General features: G+C 39.5%; 1 protein-coding gene across 5 annotated transcripts in view; it reads right to left on the bottom strand.

The window, feature by feature from the left end:
• The window catches only part of RNF38 (ring finger protein 38), a 125178-nt gene that overhangs the window by 21436 nt on the left and 86080 nt on the right, over positions 1 to 17662 (bottom strand). For all 5 annotated transcript variants that reach the window (XM_083819158.1, XM_083819159.1, XM_083819161.1 and 2 more), the window contains 2 exons: positions 6484 to 6677; positions 1764 to 1977 (listed from right to left, as the gene is read on the bottom strand). In XM_083819158.1, coding sequence (XP_083675284.1) covers positions 1764 to 1977; positions 6484 to 6677 — 408 coding nt within the window. The remainder of the gene's footprint in view (positions 1 to 1763; positions 1978 to 6483; positions 6678 to 17662) is intronic.

Raw genomic sequence — 17662 nt, 5'->3', positions numbered from 1 at the left:
AAGTTAACAAGCTTTTACCTACTTATCAGGAAAAATTATACTCACAATGAAGGTCTACAAAAGGAGGCACAAGCCTGTAATTCCTGTTCTTTCAAATACTCTTCTCACTGGAATACTACTCACTGATCAGCAGTTTCTGGGCAGGGTGAAGAGGGATCTCTCAGTTTAAAATGTTAAAACTTCCAAGGCTCTTATTTTGTTCTGGTTTGTTTGTTTAACACCAAATAAATCTCTGATGCTCTTGAAAAAACCGAAAAGCCTTAGTGTCATGGAGCATGGATTCACAGAAAGTAGTTATTTCAGAGAAGCTCCTTCTCGTTCTGCTAAAACAGAACTCACTCATGGGAACTTAACAGGCAAGAACAGCTCATCAGGAAGGTGAGAATGATTAAATTAAAAGACAGCTAATTTACTGAACTGGTAGTGTACAGTTAGACACAGAGGCCAAAACAAGAACATGGATCAATGAATGGAACTTAAAGCCTCAACAAGTGCATCATTGATGACAGAAACCACTCTCAGGAGAGACACTGAATTTGACCTGGTTCTGGCTCAGGTACAAAAATTAGGCATACAGTGTAATGCTGGGTGCGATTCAGAAATGCTCAGAATAAGAATAAAAAACGACCTCTTAAAATGGTTCTGTCTCTGAAGTATAAAACATCACCATGGAAGACCTCAGTTAGTCTGGAAACACTGACATCTGATCACAGATGGTGCTTGGAAGGTACAGGCAGTGGGATGGAACAACTGCTTATCCAGGCTTGTCATGATGTAATCTTGCAACACAAAGCAAGAGCATGTTTTGAATTTTTAAGATGCTGCAGCAGTCCAGTTGTTCATCAAAACGCCAGGTTGTGAGATGGCTAGAATGGTGGTTAGCTTCCACCCTTGCACTTGGTCCCAAATGCAAATACTTCCTCACTGAGCACTGCTCTGCAGATGTAGTACAACGCAGCAGTTGCATGCAGCTGCGCTGAATGCAGGTAACGCTTTCAAGCAGGGCAGTTAAGAGTTGCATGCGTGTGCAGTTTGAGAAGCGGACGTCCAGATAACTAGTTCATGACTGTGTAGCAACTAATGCACTTGTTCTGCAGCTTGCTGATTTGAACAAGAAACGTTACATCAGTAAGTCAGCTTCTTTTATAGGTCTTCAATTATGAACTCTGTACCAATTCCTGTCTCAGGAATTATTTGCTTTCTGGACCAACCACAGATCTCAGTTTTTCATGTAATTTAAGGAGTTGATTAGGTTTGGACAACTAATTTGGTTATGTGACAATACTGTCATGTTTTCTACTGTTATGTTCACAACCAATTATTCGCATCGTGAATTCTACTTCTGAATAATTTATATAAAAAACTTACAGACTCCTGTGCTAAGGAGAGGTACTTCATGTGAAATAGAACACATTCTTGATTATCATCTTACATCTTAATCACATTAAATTAACTTCAGAAGCAAGAGAACTGCATTTCAAAGGCGGGCCGGAGGCCTATAGCACTACGTCAATATGTGCATTGTAAAATTGTTAACTTTCAATCTTCTTTACTAACACTCTGGACTTTTTATTTCCCCACTGCCACCGCAGCACTTTAAACACCAATAATAGTACACAACAAAAACAACTTGTAAGAGGGCAAACAGAATTTAGTGATAACGTGACTTTCATAGCCAGCTAATTTGGGGTGGAGAGGGATCTTAAGATTTGGGAAAAAAAGATATCTGTGACATTTGCTTGTTTGTACCCTGAAACTCTTACCTGATCATGAATGTCAACCATCACTGCATTTTGCTGTGGTGGGTGAGCAGCTGGGTGCAACATACGAGGAGATACATTCGGAGGGTGAAAGGCTCGGGGCTCTTCTATTGCTTGCTGTTGTCCATAGGAGAGATGGTGATAGTTTTCATCTTGGCTAATGGAATTATGTCGAGACAGGCGATCTCTCCTTGTTCTCTGACGTCGAACAGGAGGACTGGAAACACATTAAAAAGATTAGAGATCATATAAATGCCATAATCCCTTCCTATTAACTAAAACCACATGAAAATCAAGTATCAAGAAAAAAAAAAAACTTGAAAATTTTACTGGAACACAATCGGAACGCAATTTCTTACCAACAAACTTGCCAAGAACTTTAGAGCTGACACTTATCTCAGTGTAGACGTGCTTAATAGAGCATAGCTTAATGCTGTAAAGGAAACCTGGAGAACTCCAATATAAATATTAACCTGCTAGAAAGATGACAGTTGGATTGCCAGGACAAGTGCTCAAATGACAGCAAACTTCAGGAGATTTCTGTGCATTTATTCTAGGCAAAAATCCCTAACTGTATGATTACAGATTTCCCTACGTTCCTTGCTCCAGCCACACCACAGAATGGTTGCTCACTTAGCGAGACAGACAAAGCAGTAGGCTCCTCTGGAGAAACATGATTTTTTCAGCTCTCATACGTTCACCAAATAACTGAATGACTCAGAGGCGTCTCTTTGGCATACACCAGGAAATTGTGATTGCAGTAATCGTTCTTTTGCAGTGTAGAGAACGGCAGTGTAAATAGACCACAGCATCTACTTCATTTGAGTAACTCATTTACATGTGTGGGATTTGATAATATAATCTTATATAATTACACGTATGTTATGAGCAGAACTGCTACTATCTTGAGCCAAAACTTCTGTAAATCAGAAACCAGCAGCTCAGGCTCAACACTCAGAAAATCAGGCACACACAAGTAACAAATTCACGATTAGAGGTTTTGACTGAGAGACTTCTCATTTGTTTGGAAGGGGAAAGAACTGAATCATAGAATTATGTAGGTTGGAAAAGACCTCTAAGATCATCAAGCCCAACTGCTAACCTAGCACAGCCAAGACTACTGCTAAACCATGTCCCTAAGCACCGCATCAACACATCTTTTGAATACCTCCAGTACTAGTACATCCCTGGAAGTACAAGACCATCCCACCATCCCCCAATACTTCCAATATGTACCTTCCAATCTCCACGACACACAAATTGCATGCCCCAGTGGCAACAGCAAAGTAAAGCTACATGGCACAAAATGGTTTCCCAGAACAAGCTGAAGGAGCCAAAATGCAGCAAAGAAACAGAAGGGGCTGCAACCGCTAGAGCACATCCTCTCCAAGAGTGTCAAAGAGAATGTAATATGCTTCACTCACTATTCCTTTCCTATTACCAAATAAAACTAAAACAAATTGGCAAATCGGCAAAACAAAGCCTGCTCAAGCCAAGTCCAACTTTTTTGCTGAGTGAAACTGATGTACTCCAGGAAAAGGGGAGCATAATACCGGTTATTCAGATGATACTGTAAGTAAACGATACCATGTCTTAAGCTGCTATTTTTCTGCCCTACTTCATACAGACGTTATGCCATTACTGTCTTAAAACTGAAATAAATGGTCATTCACTTCAGGTCAGACAGAAGGCCTGATGCTGAATTATAATACAGCGGAAAAAAAAAAGCATAGCCCTCATTCTCTTCACAAATTAACATGTCAGAACACATAAAGCATGTTTTATTCTCAGCACTGAGGATGTCAATTTACAGTTCGATGTATTTGTATGTCTTAATCACAGTTTCTTTTCTGAAAAGTTTTTTCCGCTTTCCATCTCTGTATTGCTATTAAAATACACATATAATTTTCTCATTAGATAAAACTGGTATATATTATTTCTAACCACATAACTGATTAACACTTACTGCAAAAGATATTTTTTTTTGTGAACTGAAGTTGCTTTACAGTTATTTCCTGCTACAAAACATAAATGCTCTAAATAAATATTTTAACATAATACGTGTGTGCAACGTATGTGTTTCGAAAATTCTGTAGTAATAGAGAAAAGCTATCAATGGCAACCCCAGTGCTTTGGAAGAACAATTACAGAAATTCTCTGACACCAGGACTTAGACAAGGTAGCTTCTCATAATTGCTCTTTGTTAAATGTTAAATGGTGTACGTTTACTTTTTTATGGACTCAGAATTATGAGAAAGCACAGCCAGGAAAAGCTTGCATGACTTCTGGAGTAATTTTTTATTTTTTTTAAACAAATGGATAAACATTATCTGGAAAAAAATAAAAACAGTATTTTTCCTATGCAGAATAATAAAGAAACTACAGGTTTCATTCAGCAAAATTCAGTGCATCCAGATACACAGCTCTACATGCTTCCAAATTTACTGGCAAGCACTTCAGATGAATAATCAACACAGGGATCTAAACTATTACTGAACATTGGTAATGAACTTGTGCTTTAAAGCCCTTTGAAAGTAACCACATAAAAACCTCTGTTTCTACATGCGAAGTATAAACGTGATAAATGCCCAACCGAAACAAAAAGGCAGAATGGAAGCAGTGAAAAAAATGCAGGAGTTAGACTCCCAGGTAGGAAGAACCATCAAAAGGTGTCCGTAACTGCTAAGTCTTGATGTTAGTATTCTCTAACAAGGGAGATTTCTTTGCACTAGCACATTCTCAAATGCCTTTACTCAGTTCAGTACTACCTTCGAGATGAGCAGGAAAGGAAAACTAGATGAAAGGAGAGGCACAGCAATGGTACAGATCTCCCCATTTTGCAGTGACTGGCAAAGACAAATTGAAATGGCCTTCTGTTTCATATAGGCACGCACTACACTTCTACATTCACAGTTTATCTGCACTATACTTATCTGGACAAAAACAGCATCTTCCTTCTGCAAATTCATAGCAGGAGGCCACTTTTCTAAATATGATATTTATTGCTTACTATGAATCTAAACAAAAACAAAAACAAAAAAAATAAAACCCAAAATTAAATTAGGGTTCTGTTGTGCTAGACATGGTACAAAATCGCGGATACAAAGAGACAGGGTCTAAACAGCAACCCAGGTTAAGGAAAAAAATCCGGATGATAATAAAAACCAGCAGAGATTCAGCCTGTGCTGACTGACAGGAGTGAATCAATAGGGCAGAAGAGTTAGTAGTGGTTACATCGGGTCAGAGTGATGTCCACCAACACACACTTCAGAGGTTTAGTTTGCGCTAGTCTGTTCCCTTGAACTGAATGATCATTTGCAACTGCAGTGATGCAACCTTTCAGCTCATCTTCATCTGCAAAGAGTCTAGTTTATTAACTCTGAGACCACTCAGAGTGGGAACACAGGAAAGAAAGCAGGAAGACCAGGCAATTTGCTTTAAAAGCAAATGCATAATCACAACTAAAGCTTTAACAACAGATGCACTCACAATGATCATAAGGAATCAAACTTTGACCCATGAGAGTGTTTACTACCTCTGGTATGGCTCCAGGGCATTCTAAGACTCAGAAAGACTCCTACAAAACAGAGGCTTGTGTGTGCCATTCTCCCTAACAATCCTGTTCTAGGAGGGGAGGTTGGGTGCAGTACCATTATGAAAATAAGCTACAGTCAGCTGCAATTCAACAGTGCGCACAAAATAAAATATGCCCTGCTCAAAGGCAGGGGAGCAGAGCGCTGAAACATTCAAATGCCTCTCATTAGAACAAAAGCAGGTGTTACCCCAGAACAGGGTAACTAACTTGCTTCAAACAACCCTTGCCTGATCATGGTTGACAAACTTGATAGATGGAATCAGAATAAAAACAGTTATATACATATATACTATGTGTATACATATGTTAATGTATACATATTAAGTCTGATATTTTACATTCATGAAAAAGTGGGTTCTTCAATTTTAGTAGAAAATAAGCTACAGTATTTCTCAGAAACAAAGGAAGGACAGTGATTTATAATTTGCATTAGGTGACCCAGCATTTCTGAGCCAAATTTCAAGGCAGCGAAAGCTTGTCTTTTGGATAGTTAAAGTAAAGTGAAGGAACCAGTTCAACCTTGCCATCTAAAACTGTATTCCGCCATGACTATTGCAATATATTCCAAAATCTCTTTTTTGAGAGTCTAACAAGCAACAAGCTAAAAACAATATGAAATGTAATTTTTAATCAGAAGTGAACCACCCCCATTAACCATATGACACTATGCTAACTTCCTCGCTCTCTCCAGCCAGTAACCCTCAATTTAGACTTTTAATGCACAAAAATAAGTGTGACTGCAAGGAAAATCATGGTACTACATAAATAATGATTATCATCTTTGAAAGTACCCTGATGAGAAATAGAATTTTTCCTCACATTGTTCTGAATGATTACTGCTCCAATGCATAGTAGAACAGAAGCAGGTTAATAATTAAAGATGTTAATAAACACTCCTTGAGTTGTCTTCAATAAATTATAGGATGATGAATCAATTTATATTACTTTAACTTCTCAGTTACAAATATAATAATTTACAGCTCAAAGGAAATGTTAACATATTTACCATGTGATCTGGTCTGAAATACTGATTCATCTGAATAGAGGAATCTGTTCTGAGATACTCCCCTCTTGAGATGAAATCAGGAAGAATAAAAAACTGTTTCCCCATCTGTACATACTGCTTACCTCCTTCTGTTTCGTGCAGGTGTGTTGCATCGTTCCCCTGAGAAGTGGTGTTGGTTGGGCCGAGCCAAAGGAGGCTGCCTATTTGATGTCATCTCCCATGGTCGCATTGGCGGTGATGAGGCTGGTGATGCTGCTGTATAGTCAAAGACTGAATGGGAAAGGCGTTGTCGCTTGGGACTAGGACTGTCTTCGCTCTATGCCAGTGCAAGAAACAAAACAAAACAAAAAACCCACCTCCAGATGAGTGAGTTACAATCCACACTTCAATATCGCTTTGCAGCTAGCATTAGAAGGAGGGATTTACTGCAGACTGCACTAAAACACCATGAAATTAATCAACTGCAAGTAGTTACCTACTTACTACCTTTGTAATACAGATCTGTGATGGCGCTCTAACCCCTGACGAATAACTAAGTTATATTTTAGAAGCATGAACATACCAAAATCCTAACATCCATGTACAAACAAAATTGTACCAGGAAAGAGAATAAGATGAGGAAAATAAGGTTTATCCTATTTTGCATCCCTCCTGCCCTTGCATTTATAGGTTACAGAAGCTTGAAAAGATGTATAAGCACAGCCCTCATGCTACCACTTGTGCTCTGGGATGCATCCCTCTTCTATGAGGACTGTACTAACGTGACTGATCAGATATTAGTGTTGCTCTGCAGCCAATTTTAATTCTGCCAGATCAGCACACACGTGCTCATTTTTCTACTTATTAGTACAATAATGGTCATAGAGAAGTACTCATACATGATCTGAAAAGAAATCACTTCTCTGTTTATGTGTGTTTACTCCACTAGAGCTCTGCTGGGACTACGTAACACCTAGAGTTTTGGTGTCAGCGATACGAACGCCGTTCGCCTCCAAGCAACGTGCTCCCAGTGGGTTCTGAACACAAGTAACTACCTCTCTTTTTCATCATGTGCCCGTGCTGCTGATTCGTTAAATAGAGACAGCTGCCATTCCTGTCAGAAGATCTCACAGGCGACCAAAAATCCAGCAGGGAAGGCAATACACGTCCCTTCCCTCCACCCTTCTCTTCTGTCAGAAGTGTAACCTGCCATGCTGTTAACCAGCCTAACAACTGAAGATGTTCTGCTCCGGAGATCACCGAACCCATGAACGCTAACAGCTACACAAGAACAGCCACGCTGCATCCACCTTTGAGTCCAAACATCACGTACACTTCACTGACACTCCCCCTGCAAGCCAGACCCTGCTGGTTTGCTGCTCTCCAGCTTACTGACTCAGCTCACCTCACCCATTTCAGTCCCTCGCAGCGTTATTTCGATCAGCTGGAACGGCTTCAAATTTGCAGACTACTGCAGATAACCGAGTCAGAGAGTATCTGGCAATCCAGAGATTGTCAGAGGTCTCATTTCAGATTTATTTGTAGATTACGGACCTCTTCTTAACTTTACAGGGCCTTATCATTTTCTGAACACTACCAGTTGCTTCTTGTTAAGTTAGTAATGATATTTAGTTTGTCCTCTGGTTCTTTCCGGTGTGAGCATACCTTTATGTAACTCCTAAGTTTTGTTGATGTGTTTAAGAGAAAAAACGTATTTGCCCTCTTTTGACTTCTGGCCATTTTGGCTAAATTTCACTTCTCTTCAGCCTCATGCTTCCAAATACTTCAATGGAAATTGAGGTTTTTCCTACTGTTATTTTAACTCAAGCAGTCATGCCATGATGATGGAAGAGAAAATTATGAGGAAAAAAAAGTACATGGGAGGGTGCCCATTTTTAATTCCACATCTGCTTTTAGTGTGGTTTCCATAGGGAAACAAGCTGATAATGCATGCAACCTGCTTTTCAACTCCTTAACTCACTGCACTTGAATATCAAATTCAGTATCAATATTCAGTGTAAAGCAGCAAGAGAAAAACAGGTCAAAATACAGGCATATTCCTGAAGGTTCACAAAAGCAGATGCCCAGTTAAAGGGTGACTCTTCCAGAAGGCTGCAGGCACTCAGGATTTCGATGTGTTATAACCAAACAACTGGAAGAGACACTTTACAATTGCCCTCAGAGCAGTCAAAGCTTCTGTGAAAATATGTATCTTACCAGATTTCAGAGAGTCTTATCAAAGGACAAATCATAAACAAAGCTACAGTTGTTCTGCCACTCACAGAGCTGCTTGTTTAATCTATCCTACTCTTACAACAGAAGGAGCCAAAGAGAAGGACGACTTGGGGCCAGAGATTTGTGATTTGTGGCCTGACTCTATTCAAACTGAAACACAGGAAACAAAAATGCAGGTAAAGCCGGCACACTGGGGTCGTGGGAGCACAGAAAGAAAAGTCAAATGGAAGAAGGAGACACAAGGTTTAGTTAAGCTGGCAGAGAATAAAACATGGTGAAGTAACCAAATAACCACTGTTGCCCTGCTATAACCCACATGTGCCTTTGGTTGGCAACCTCCCATTGCTACCGACATAATTTACATCTGGCACATTTTCCCAAGCACTAACACTAACACACGCTGCCCTGTAGAAAGTAGTTTGGGAAAAAGAAAAATAGTTTTTTGATTATTTTTCATTTTGTATCTGGATTGCACCTCTTCAAAAACAGTGGAGATGCCAACTGCCAACTAGCTAGCCTTCATCATCACTCCAAATTACTACCTCACACTGCTAATTCAAACTCCACAGCAAGCGCTTAATTGCTCTCTACATTAAGCAACAGTACTTTCACTTCAACTTGCTTCCCATTAGAAAGAAAATAAAGATAAAATCATTTTTGGAATTACATATAACTATAGTTTTAAAAAGTAATTATGTTTTGTTTTTTTTTCCCTATACTGAGAAAGAAATAACCTGAAGCTATGCCAGATTTGCAAACAGATGGCTTTAAAAAATAGAATACAAACAACCTAAACCTGAAGAAGACCTGGTGTTTTATCTTAGTTCTAATTAAGAAACCAAATCTCATGTTATGATTACAGCAAGGTTGTAACAGCACATGAAAAAGAAAAAGAACACAGAGCTAATAACAGGAACATGTCCTGTATAAATTAAGGTTTATTTTCATGTCGGTTTCAACAAGCTGGTGGAATAACTAGCTATTTTCAGTATAATTTTCAAATCTACATAGTTATCACTCATTAAGTTCAATAGTTTATTTGTGGAATACGATGCTCTTAGCAATGATGGCAACTCCCCAAATCCCGAAACCACTTCAGATGCACCTTGCTAATATTCAAAACATGCTCTGGGACTACTGCTGCTCTTAACAGCCATTACACAATGCGTTTTTCCTCCAGCCCAACAAGCAACAAGAATAGGGCATCTGGCAGCTACCGAAAACACCATACATAGAGCTTTTAACATGCAAGGTAAAAACTCAACCCTATTTTAGATGTTACTTAAACAAAAAGCCTAATGAGCACAAACTACTTTGTATTTAAAGGTAGCAGAATCAGAAAATTTTAGGACAAAAGTATCAGACTGTACCTAACAAGAGACGCAATTTATGTCAGGACACTAGATGTGCAATCTCATCCCTAGAAGCCAGCAATTCAGATATTCCCACCAGTGTTGCCCCATTCTCATCTGTGCAAGCTCTCACAATGCAACAGTGACAAAGGTGATTGAAGAGTATGCCAGTTTGTGAAACATCTTTTAATGGGAACACACTAGTGAAAAAAAAGCTGTTGTTATGCTTCAGTGTATGTTGCTTACAGTAATTTTTATACGGTTTATCCAACTGCTGTTCCATTTTCACCTGGGGACAGAGGAGATACTTTCATGAAGACAGCATCCTCTGGGGTGTTTCTTTTCCAGTCAAATTCTGAAGATTACACACATGAACCAAGTAGACCAACCACTACATAAGAGAAATGTCAAAACAACTGCTGTCAATACCTGAATATCACGCTCCTGCAGCTCATGAATACCTGTATTTTAAAAGTAACCTTCACCTTAGTAACTTTACAGCACGGAGATAGTTGAAGAGTCCTTTCAAGCACAGCCTTTTCCTTAGCCATACACAAGAATTACAATCTGATCAGCATGCCCTCTACAACCCTACCAGACTGGTTAGAAACCTTTAGCTGCATTTTTCCTTTTTCAAGTGCGAGTACTGAAAAGGCAATGATTTTTCCCTTGAAATGAACTGAGAATAAGATAAATCTGATAGCGTATAACCAACTTCAAATTTAACTATGGGCATCTAATGGGCTAGTTAACTAAACATTTTGCGTATCCTCTCTGCAAAGAATCTACACGCTTCAACAGCAGTGATCTAGTTTACATCGCAATGTTTCTAGTACTCTGAAGGTACCTGCAGTAACGTCAAATCCTTGGGATGAACAGACTAGCTGTCTCCAAACACAGTGGCTTAGTCACTGTCCAGGACTGAGCTCACTTAAAGTACCATATAGATCAGGTCTAGAAAACTCTGGAAGAGCTGTGCCCCACGGCGCTGCGTCCTAGAGCCACGACAAAGGAAGTTGGTTACAGACGCTTACGTGACTGCATGGAGCCAACCAGGCCCAGCTGATTTTATAAGCATTAATGCCATCCTGCACCTCACCCCCCAAAAACAGCACAGGCTGAAGGTTAAGTTACGTGTGGCATTACCAGGTAGAGCTCACAAGCCAGTTTAGTGCTGTATTCAACTAACCTGCCACTCTTGGAAGTGCACTGTACAGTGTACCTGAGATTCCTTGTCATCATCTACCTCTGCTACACAGCATCTCCTGGGTTACTTGCTTTCCACCCCCCCCCCAAATATAGGTTGGAAAGTGTTTCACCTAATCTGTCATTACCCTCAACAATGAAGAAATACAAAATATACCATCTGTTTACCAGTCTACCCCTCACAAAAATGTCTGAACACATCAACTAGCTTTAATGGAAATCTGTCAATGTCCAAAAAAATTACATTGACGCCTTTTAAGGGGAAAAAAAAAAAAGGTAACTGGTAAAGGGGAAAAGCAAAGTAGCTATTCCCATTGCAGAAAAGGCAGACAAAACTATAGTGTTACATGCTAGCAGACCACTGACCAACATGTGCAACTACCAACTAGCCCAGGATGGGTACTACAGACAGAGCCCCAGTCTTATTTCAAGTCTGCATACCGGAGAAGTGCAAGCACAGATCAGGCAGCAAAGAACACCAAAGTCGTTTCCAAATGCACTTAATTTCTGCTGCTAGTAGAAAGAAAATAGTATATTTCCACAGAATTATTGTAAATTAATCCTCCTGATCAAGTTCTCCACATAAAACTTAGCTCACAGACTAAGAGGATTGTCTGTATTTGCCTAGGATTTCCATTCATCTTTCAGCCAAGATTCAACACCACTGAGTAACTCTGCTCAGCTTACCATTCACCTGAACATCTCTCTGCCACTCTACTGCCCTATGCTATAGAGATGGGAAATCTCCATGAAACCAAGTATAAACGATTTTGGGAAAGATTAAAAACATGCTTCAAATAATAGGTGAGTGCACATGAGAAAGAAAACTAAGCCCTCAGCTTTCGAGGGGAGGATGCGGTGAAACTACGGTGCATTTTCCTAAAGCCAAATGTCTGAAGATTAGTTTAGAAAAATACCAAAACAAATTGACAACATTGCAGAAGCTCTAGGGAAAGTATGGCAAAACCTTAAATCCTTAGGTGGATTGTCTGTGTTCACGGTTGTCCATCGTTCATAAGTACTCATTGTCTATTGTTCATAAGTTTGTTCATGAGTAGAACAAACCAGCAGAAGCTAAGAAGCAACCAACAGGACATAACTAGCTACACACTGTCAACGGCCCTGTAAATTATTAGCAAGACAGTTTTTTTTTTTTTCCACAGATTTAGGGAAACCTCACTTTAATGCATACTTTTATATTTTCCAAGGACTTGTTTTGTTCATTTTCTTACATAAAAAAGCAAAACAGAAAATCAATACACACAGAATTACTCTTGCAAATGCATTACTATAAAACTGGAAAGTGTCTATTCACATTACTTTATTATGAATCACAAAAATCAACCAAAATATATTATAATAAATTCATATTCTTGATTAGGAAATAATTACGCAACAGGCGGGTTTTCAAAGAATAATTACTATGAAGGGCATTTTACAACTGCAATAAGAGCCTCTCAAAACAAGAGCTACAGCAAGACTAAGTTTGAATAGCTGACACTTCCAAGGGCATTAAAACACAGCTATACTAAGGATATAGTTGAACAGAACATGGCCTAGCAGGTGTTTAATTACAAAATGCTACAAGTACCTTTACGCTTTTAGAAATGAGAGGATGAAGGCCTGCAAACCTGTATTATAAAAGAAAGAAGGCTTAAAGGTAACCAGATCCTTTGAACATACTAATGTGCATATCCTAAATGTCTGTGCTTTGTTGTTGTTTTTGAGTACAAAGCTAACAACATGACCTAGCCCTGTGTAAAAATACCAATAGGATATAAAAGATGGTGAATGTCTGTCTCATAGTGGCTGATACTAACAGTCACTGAAATACTGGAGTCTCTTATAAAATAATAATTGTTTGTGGTTCCCAGGAACACCAGAAATACCACTTTTCAATGCGGGACCCCTGAGTGTATTATAAGTCAAGCAATATGAACTTCTGGACTAGTGTGAGATGAACCCTATGGCCAGTGAAGTGCAATTCCTTCCCCAAAGAAGCAAAGCATCCTAATTAAACAATTTACTTTGGTGTGAATAAAAAAGAGGTGGTAATGTAGGTCCTTAGATGGGAGAACAGGTTTGATCGTTTATTTTATTTGCATTTCTAAGCACAGTATTTTATAGCAACCTCTAATATTCACATCTTCAATTTGCAAGCCTGTCTAGAAATCTGTACTAAACGTTTAATTTCAAACACAAAACATGTATCAAACTTCCCATTCTCTAAATATTTAAAAAGCCTCTGGTAGATGAGACTAATGGTTCAAGCAAAGAATAAGCATTCATCATTTTCTCTTTATGCTTCTAAGATGTCCCCACAATTGCACTGCCTAAGGAGTAGTTCTCTTGAACTTAAATAAATAAATAAATAAATAAATAAATAAATAAATAAATAAATAAATCTCACTTGGCAAATATTGTAGATCTTATCTCTGAATCACCAGTTTTCATCTGGACAACATCTAGCAAATTGTGTTTGCCTACAGACACCCTTTTAACACCACTTTGTTTACATACTTTCATATACTTAAAATTGAATACATCCAAAAAGCTGAAACTCAGGAATTCCACTTTTTTTCCACATTAAAAACAGACATCTTGGTGCCACAATCAAAACGATTTAAAGTAAAGTAGTAACCAAGGCAAAAAAGCATATTGTGCACACACAGGGAAGGTGATACACAATCAACCATTTGGCAACTGCTGAATTTTAAGGCCAGAATGTTCTTACTGGAAGGTAGAAGAGGTCCTCTCCACAAAAAATGTCATTCTCACTCGTCTCTTGAGTGACAATACAAACATGACTTACACAAGCAACAAATTAATGATGTTTTTATCTCAAGCAGAAGATGGCAGTCAATTAAATGTTTTGTACATCAGAGACTGAAATTAAGTCGATATTACAGTTTGGAATCCTGATCAAAATGTGCAGTTTCCTTGTTTTTAAAGGAGGAACCCAAATGAAGCCACTCTGTGTCTCCCTGAAACTCTCTTCACTGCAAAAGTTAGCCTTGCCTTTCCATTCCGCAAATCCCTGTCTGAAGCCATGCTAGCAGGACTTCCTGTCTAAACTCAGTGTCAACGTTTCTCATTTTCCTCCCCAACAGACTTGGAGCAATGAACACATGTCATTATCTTTCCTTCTCTAAAGAGCTCGTCTGACTGTCACTTTCATTATCAATTCTTAAATTGATAATCTTATGCTGGTCTGTTCTCCAGACTTGTCCTGTTTCCTGGATATCATCTACACAGTATTTGTATTCCAGTGTTTCCTGTTGCTTTTAAGTATTAAAAAATAAAACTTTTTTTTTTTTTTAATTTAAGAAGAAGAAAACATTTTGACATGCCAGCAAACCACACCATCCTCACTGTTTGGATTCTTTTGAATCCAATTTGCCTGAACAGTAGTTATTGTAGCATTTTGGCAGTTTCTCATGTATTTATAGAGACAACAGGAAGAAATCTAGAAGAAATTTTTCATTACGCAAATAGTTCCATGAACACTGGCACTAGAGAGGCTTGTTACAGATTTCTGTTTTGATGCGAAAAAAACTCCAACATCCTCTGCCTGTAGCCAGGTAAGATACTGGATTCACAGATATTGTTCTGGTATTCAGAATAAGCTCACATGACAGCATCTCCCTCAGCCCAGTCCAGAACAACTGCTCTCAAGTGTCTTCTATTTACACCAAAGTCACCTATTTGCTCAAAACTGGCAAAACAGTACTGCAGATGTAGAGCGACCTACTGCCTAAGCAGATTAAGTCTTCTGATAACAGAACAGCAACTGATCAAAATGGATTTACTTAAAAACCTTATAGATGTAAACACACAAAAAAAGCATAAGGAAAAAAACCAGACTTACTCTATTCCCTAATATTCCTTTTCACATTTGGGAAGGTAACTTGTTGGCTGTATCGCCTTACTCTACGTAAAAGCTGGGTACTACATTGGTATGTGCCTCCCACACCTCTCTCCCACATCCCCCCTTCACTAAAGCCCTTTCAGAAGAGGCAACCAGAGCAGAAATTAAGCTAATGAGTGCAACCTTTTCTTTCATCAATCCGACTGCTGCTCATCAGAAGAGTAAATGTAAAAATATTGCCTCTGATAAAAACAAAAAACAACTGTCTTTATATTTAGGAAAGATCTTGTAAAAGCTATCATTATGATAACATAAAAATAATGATTTGGCAAGTCTGAACTGCATGCCACCTAAAGAACCAGTTTTACTCAGAAAGCCAAATATAATTTTAATTCAGTTATGGCAAACTATCAAAAAAAAGTAGCAGTATACTGATTTTATTTTTAACCTCTTAAAATGCAATTATATAATCAACAGATACAGTGAATACAACAAATACTCCATATTTGAGTTTCAGCAAAACACTTAACACTATCCTTCTCAAAATCTTGCTCTAAAATATCATCAGAAGCAATTCAGACAACATTTTTGTGGACTGTAACCTTAGTATATGCTGTAACCAATGCAATAAAGTGCAATAACTATTACCTACTTCAATATTTTGACAGCCCCAAACACTATAGTAGCTGATTATCTCAAACTTCAGTTAGCTTTCATTACCTTCGACTTTGAAGCACGTTATGGGCTACGCAGGTACACAAAGAAGTACCAGAGAGTGATGTAATGGATTGTTTTTATCCGTTATCTGTATCAGCTGTAACATGAATAATGATGTACAATGATGCCCACAGGTGATTCTACATAAAAAAGTTGTGAATAACAAAGTTGGATTTTTTTTAAGGGAGCAGGCTTCATAAATAAAACTATTTATTTGGAAGATGCATTAAAACAGATACATGAAAATTTTCTGAAGCAGAGATGCACCACCTCATGAAAAAAGATCTTTGAAAGATCAGTGCTAACATACTAGTATTACACCTTATGCAGTGTTAAACAAGGATGGTAACTTTCCAAGAAAGCAGAGCTTTTCTTTAGAAACCTAAAAAGTTTTCCTACAAGCAGAATTTAGTCACACTGTACCAAAACATTCTCAACTTTAACATTAATGATAAAATTTAACTAATACATATTACGAGGAACAAGGCAATAGATTTTTATCTGTCAGCTTGTGTGTGAGACTGGTGTAGTTATTAAAAGGCTGTTTTTACATACCTACAATCACATCTTGTCCACATGCAATGCGTGGAGAAGTTAGGTTTAATCTCATAGGACAGAATAAACAGGACATGCCCTGTCAAGCACAACATAGGCCACAAAGGCTGAAGCTTTAATTACACCACCTTTCTCTACCTGCTGCCAAACACCAAAGACAAAGTAATTTTCTTCAGAGATACAGGCTTATTTTCCCCAGTCCATAGCAGCCGGCTGCCGACCATAAAACCCAGCTAACTAGATCTGCAAGCAAATTTTGGGTAAAATGCCTTCACAGGAATGCTAGCTTGTATGCCATTTACAGAACTAAACCATCATTGACCTTATTAACATCTGAGTTATTGGTCCCCTCAGACACACTTTCAAATAGCATTTGGTTTCCTCTGTCCACTGCAAAAACACTATTTTCCTCCCATGTTCGGTCCACATGCATGTTAACTGTGCAAAAAGTCTGATCTGATCTTTATACATCTTTTGTCTAGTCTGATGTGATCTTGATCTTTAGTCCAAGAAAAAACATTGGTGAAAGATACTCGTACTTAAATATGAGCAACATGTCTAGTCATTTGTACTCCCTGCTGTTCCACCAGCTTGACAAGCCATCACTGTGCTAACACATCTCATGATTTTTTTTTTAACGTGCTGACAAACTCTTGATTTCCTGCATACTGAGAATCAGTATACATACTCATACTGAGTATGAGCATCAGCCAACGAAACAAATGTCCCCTCTCACAGACCAAGGAAAAGAAGCTGTTAAGGGATGTTATGTTGGGAGTGGCCACTGCCACGAGCAGCTCCAGGACTGGAAATTCCTCCTGTGTGGCCAGTGGAGCCCAGTCCCGTGTGTCTAGGGAGCTATGGGGCTGAGGGACGTGGCCACTGCTGTCCTGTTGGCAGATTCAAACTGAGCACACGTCTTAGAGGCATACACCTACAGGACAGAGGCAGCCAGCTACACAAACTGCCACCGATGAGAGGCTGCCCATATACAAGACTCCACCACTGAGGGGCACAGACTCAACGCCTCCTGCCCTGGGGCTGGCAGAGCCAGCAGGCCCTGGTGCAGGCCCACAGGCGATGTCCCCAAGCACACGCACCCCGGCCTCCCCCAGCAGGGACCCCTGCCCACACCCCGGCCTCTCACCCGCTGCTGTGGCCGCCGGCCCTGCCCCAGCCGTTGGAACGGAGCCCGGCGGAGCTCTGGGGACAGGCAGCGCTCCCACCCCGGGGCTGGAGGGTGCAGGGTCCCCGCCCCTGGGGCTGGCACTGAGACCCCGCTGGCTCCGGTTGCTGGCACCGCAGGCCCAGGCCCGGCTCCAGCTGCCGGCCTTGTGCTGCTCACCACGGCCTGGGCGGCAGCTGGCGTTTGGTCCCCGCCACGCGCAC

This window comes from Anser anser (genome assembly GCF_964211835.1).
Source record: "Anser anser genome assembly, chromosome: Z".
Classification (NCBI taxonomy): Eukaryota; Metazoa; Chordata; class Aves; order Anseriformes; family Anatidae; genus Anser; species Anser anser.
The sequence above is the reverse complement of the archived record's forward strand: the minus strand, read 5'-3'. Positions and strand labels throughout refer to the sequence as shown.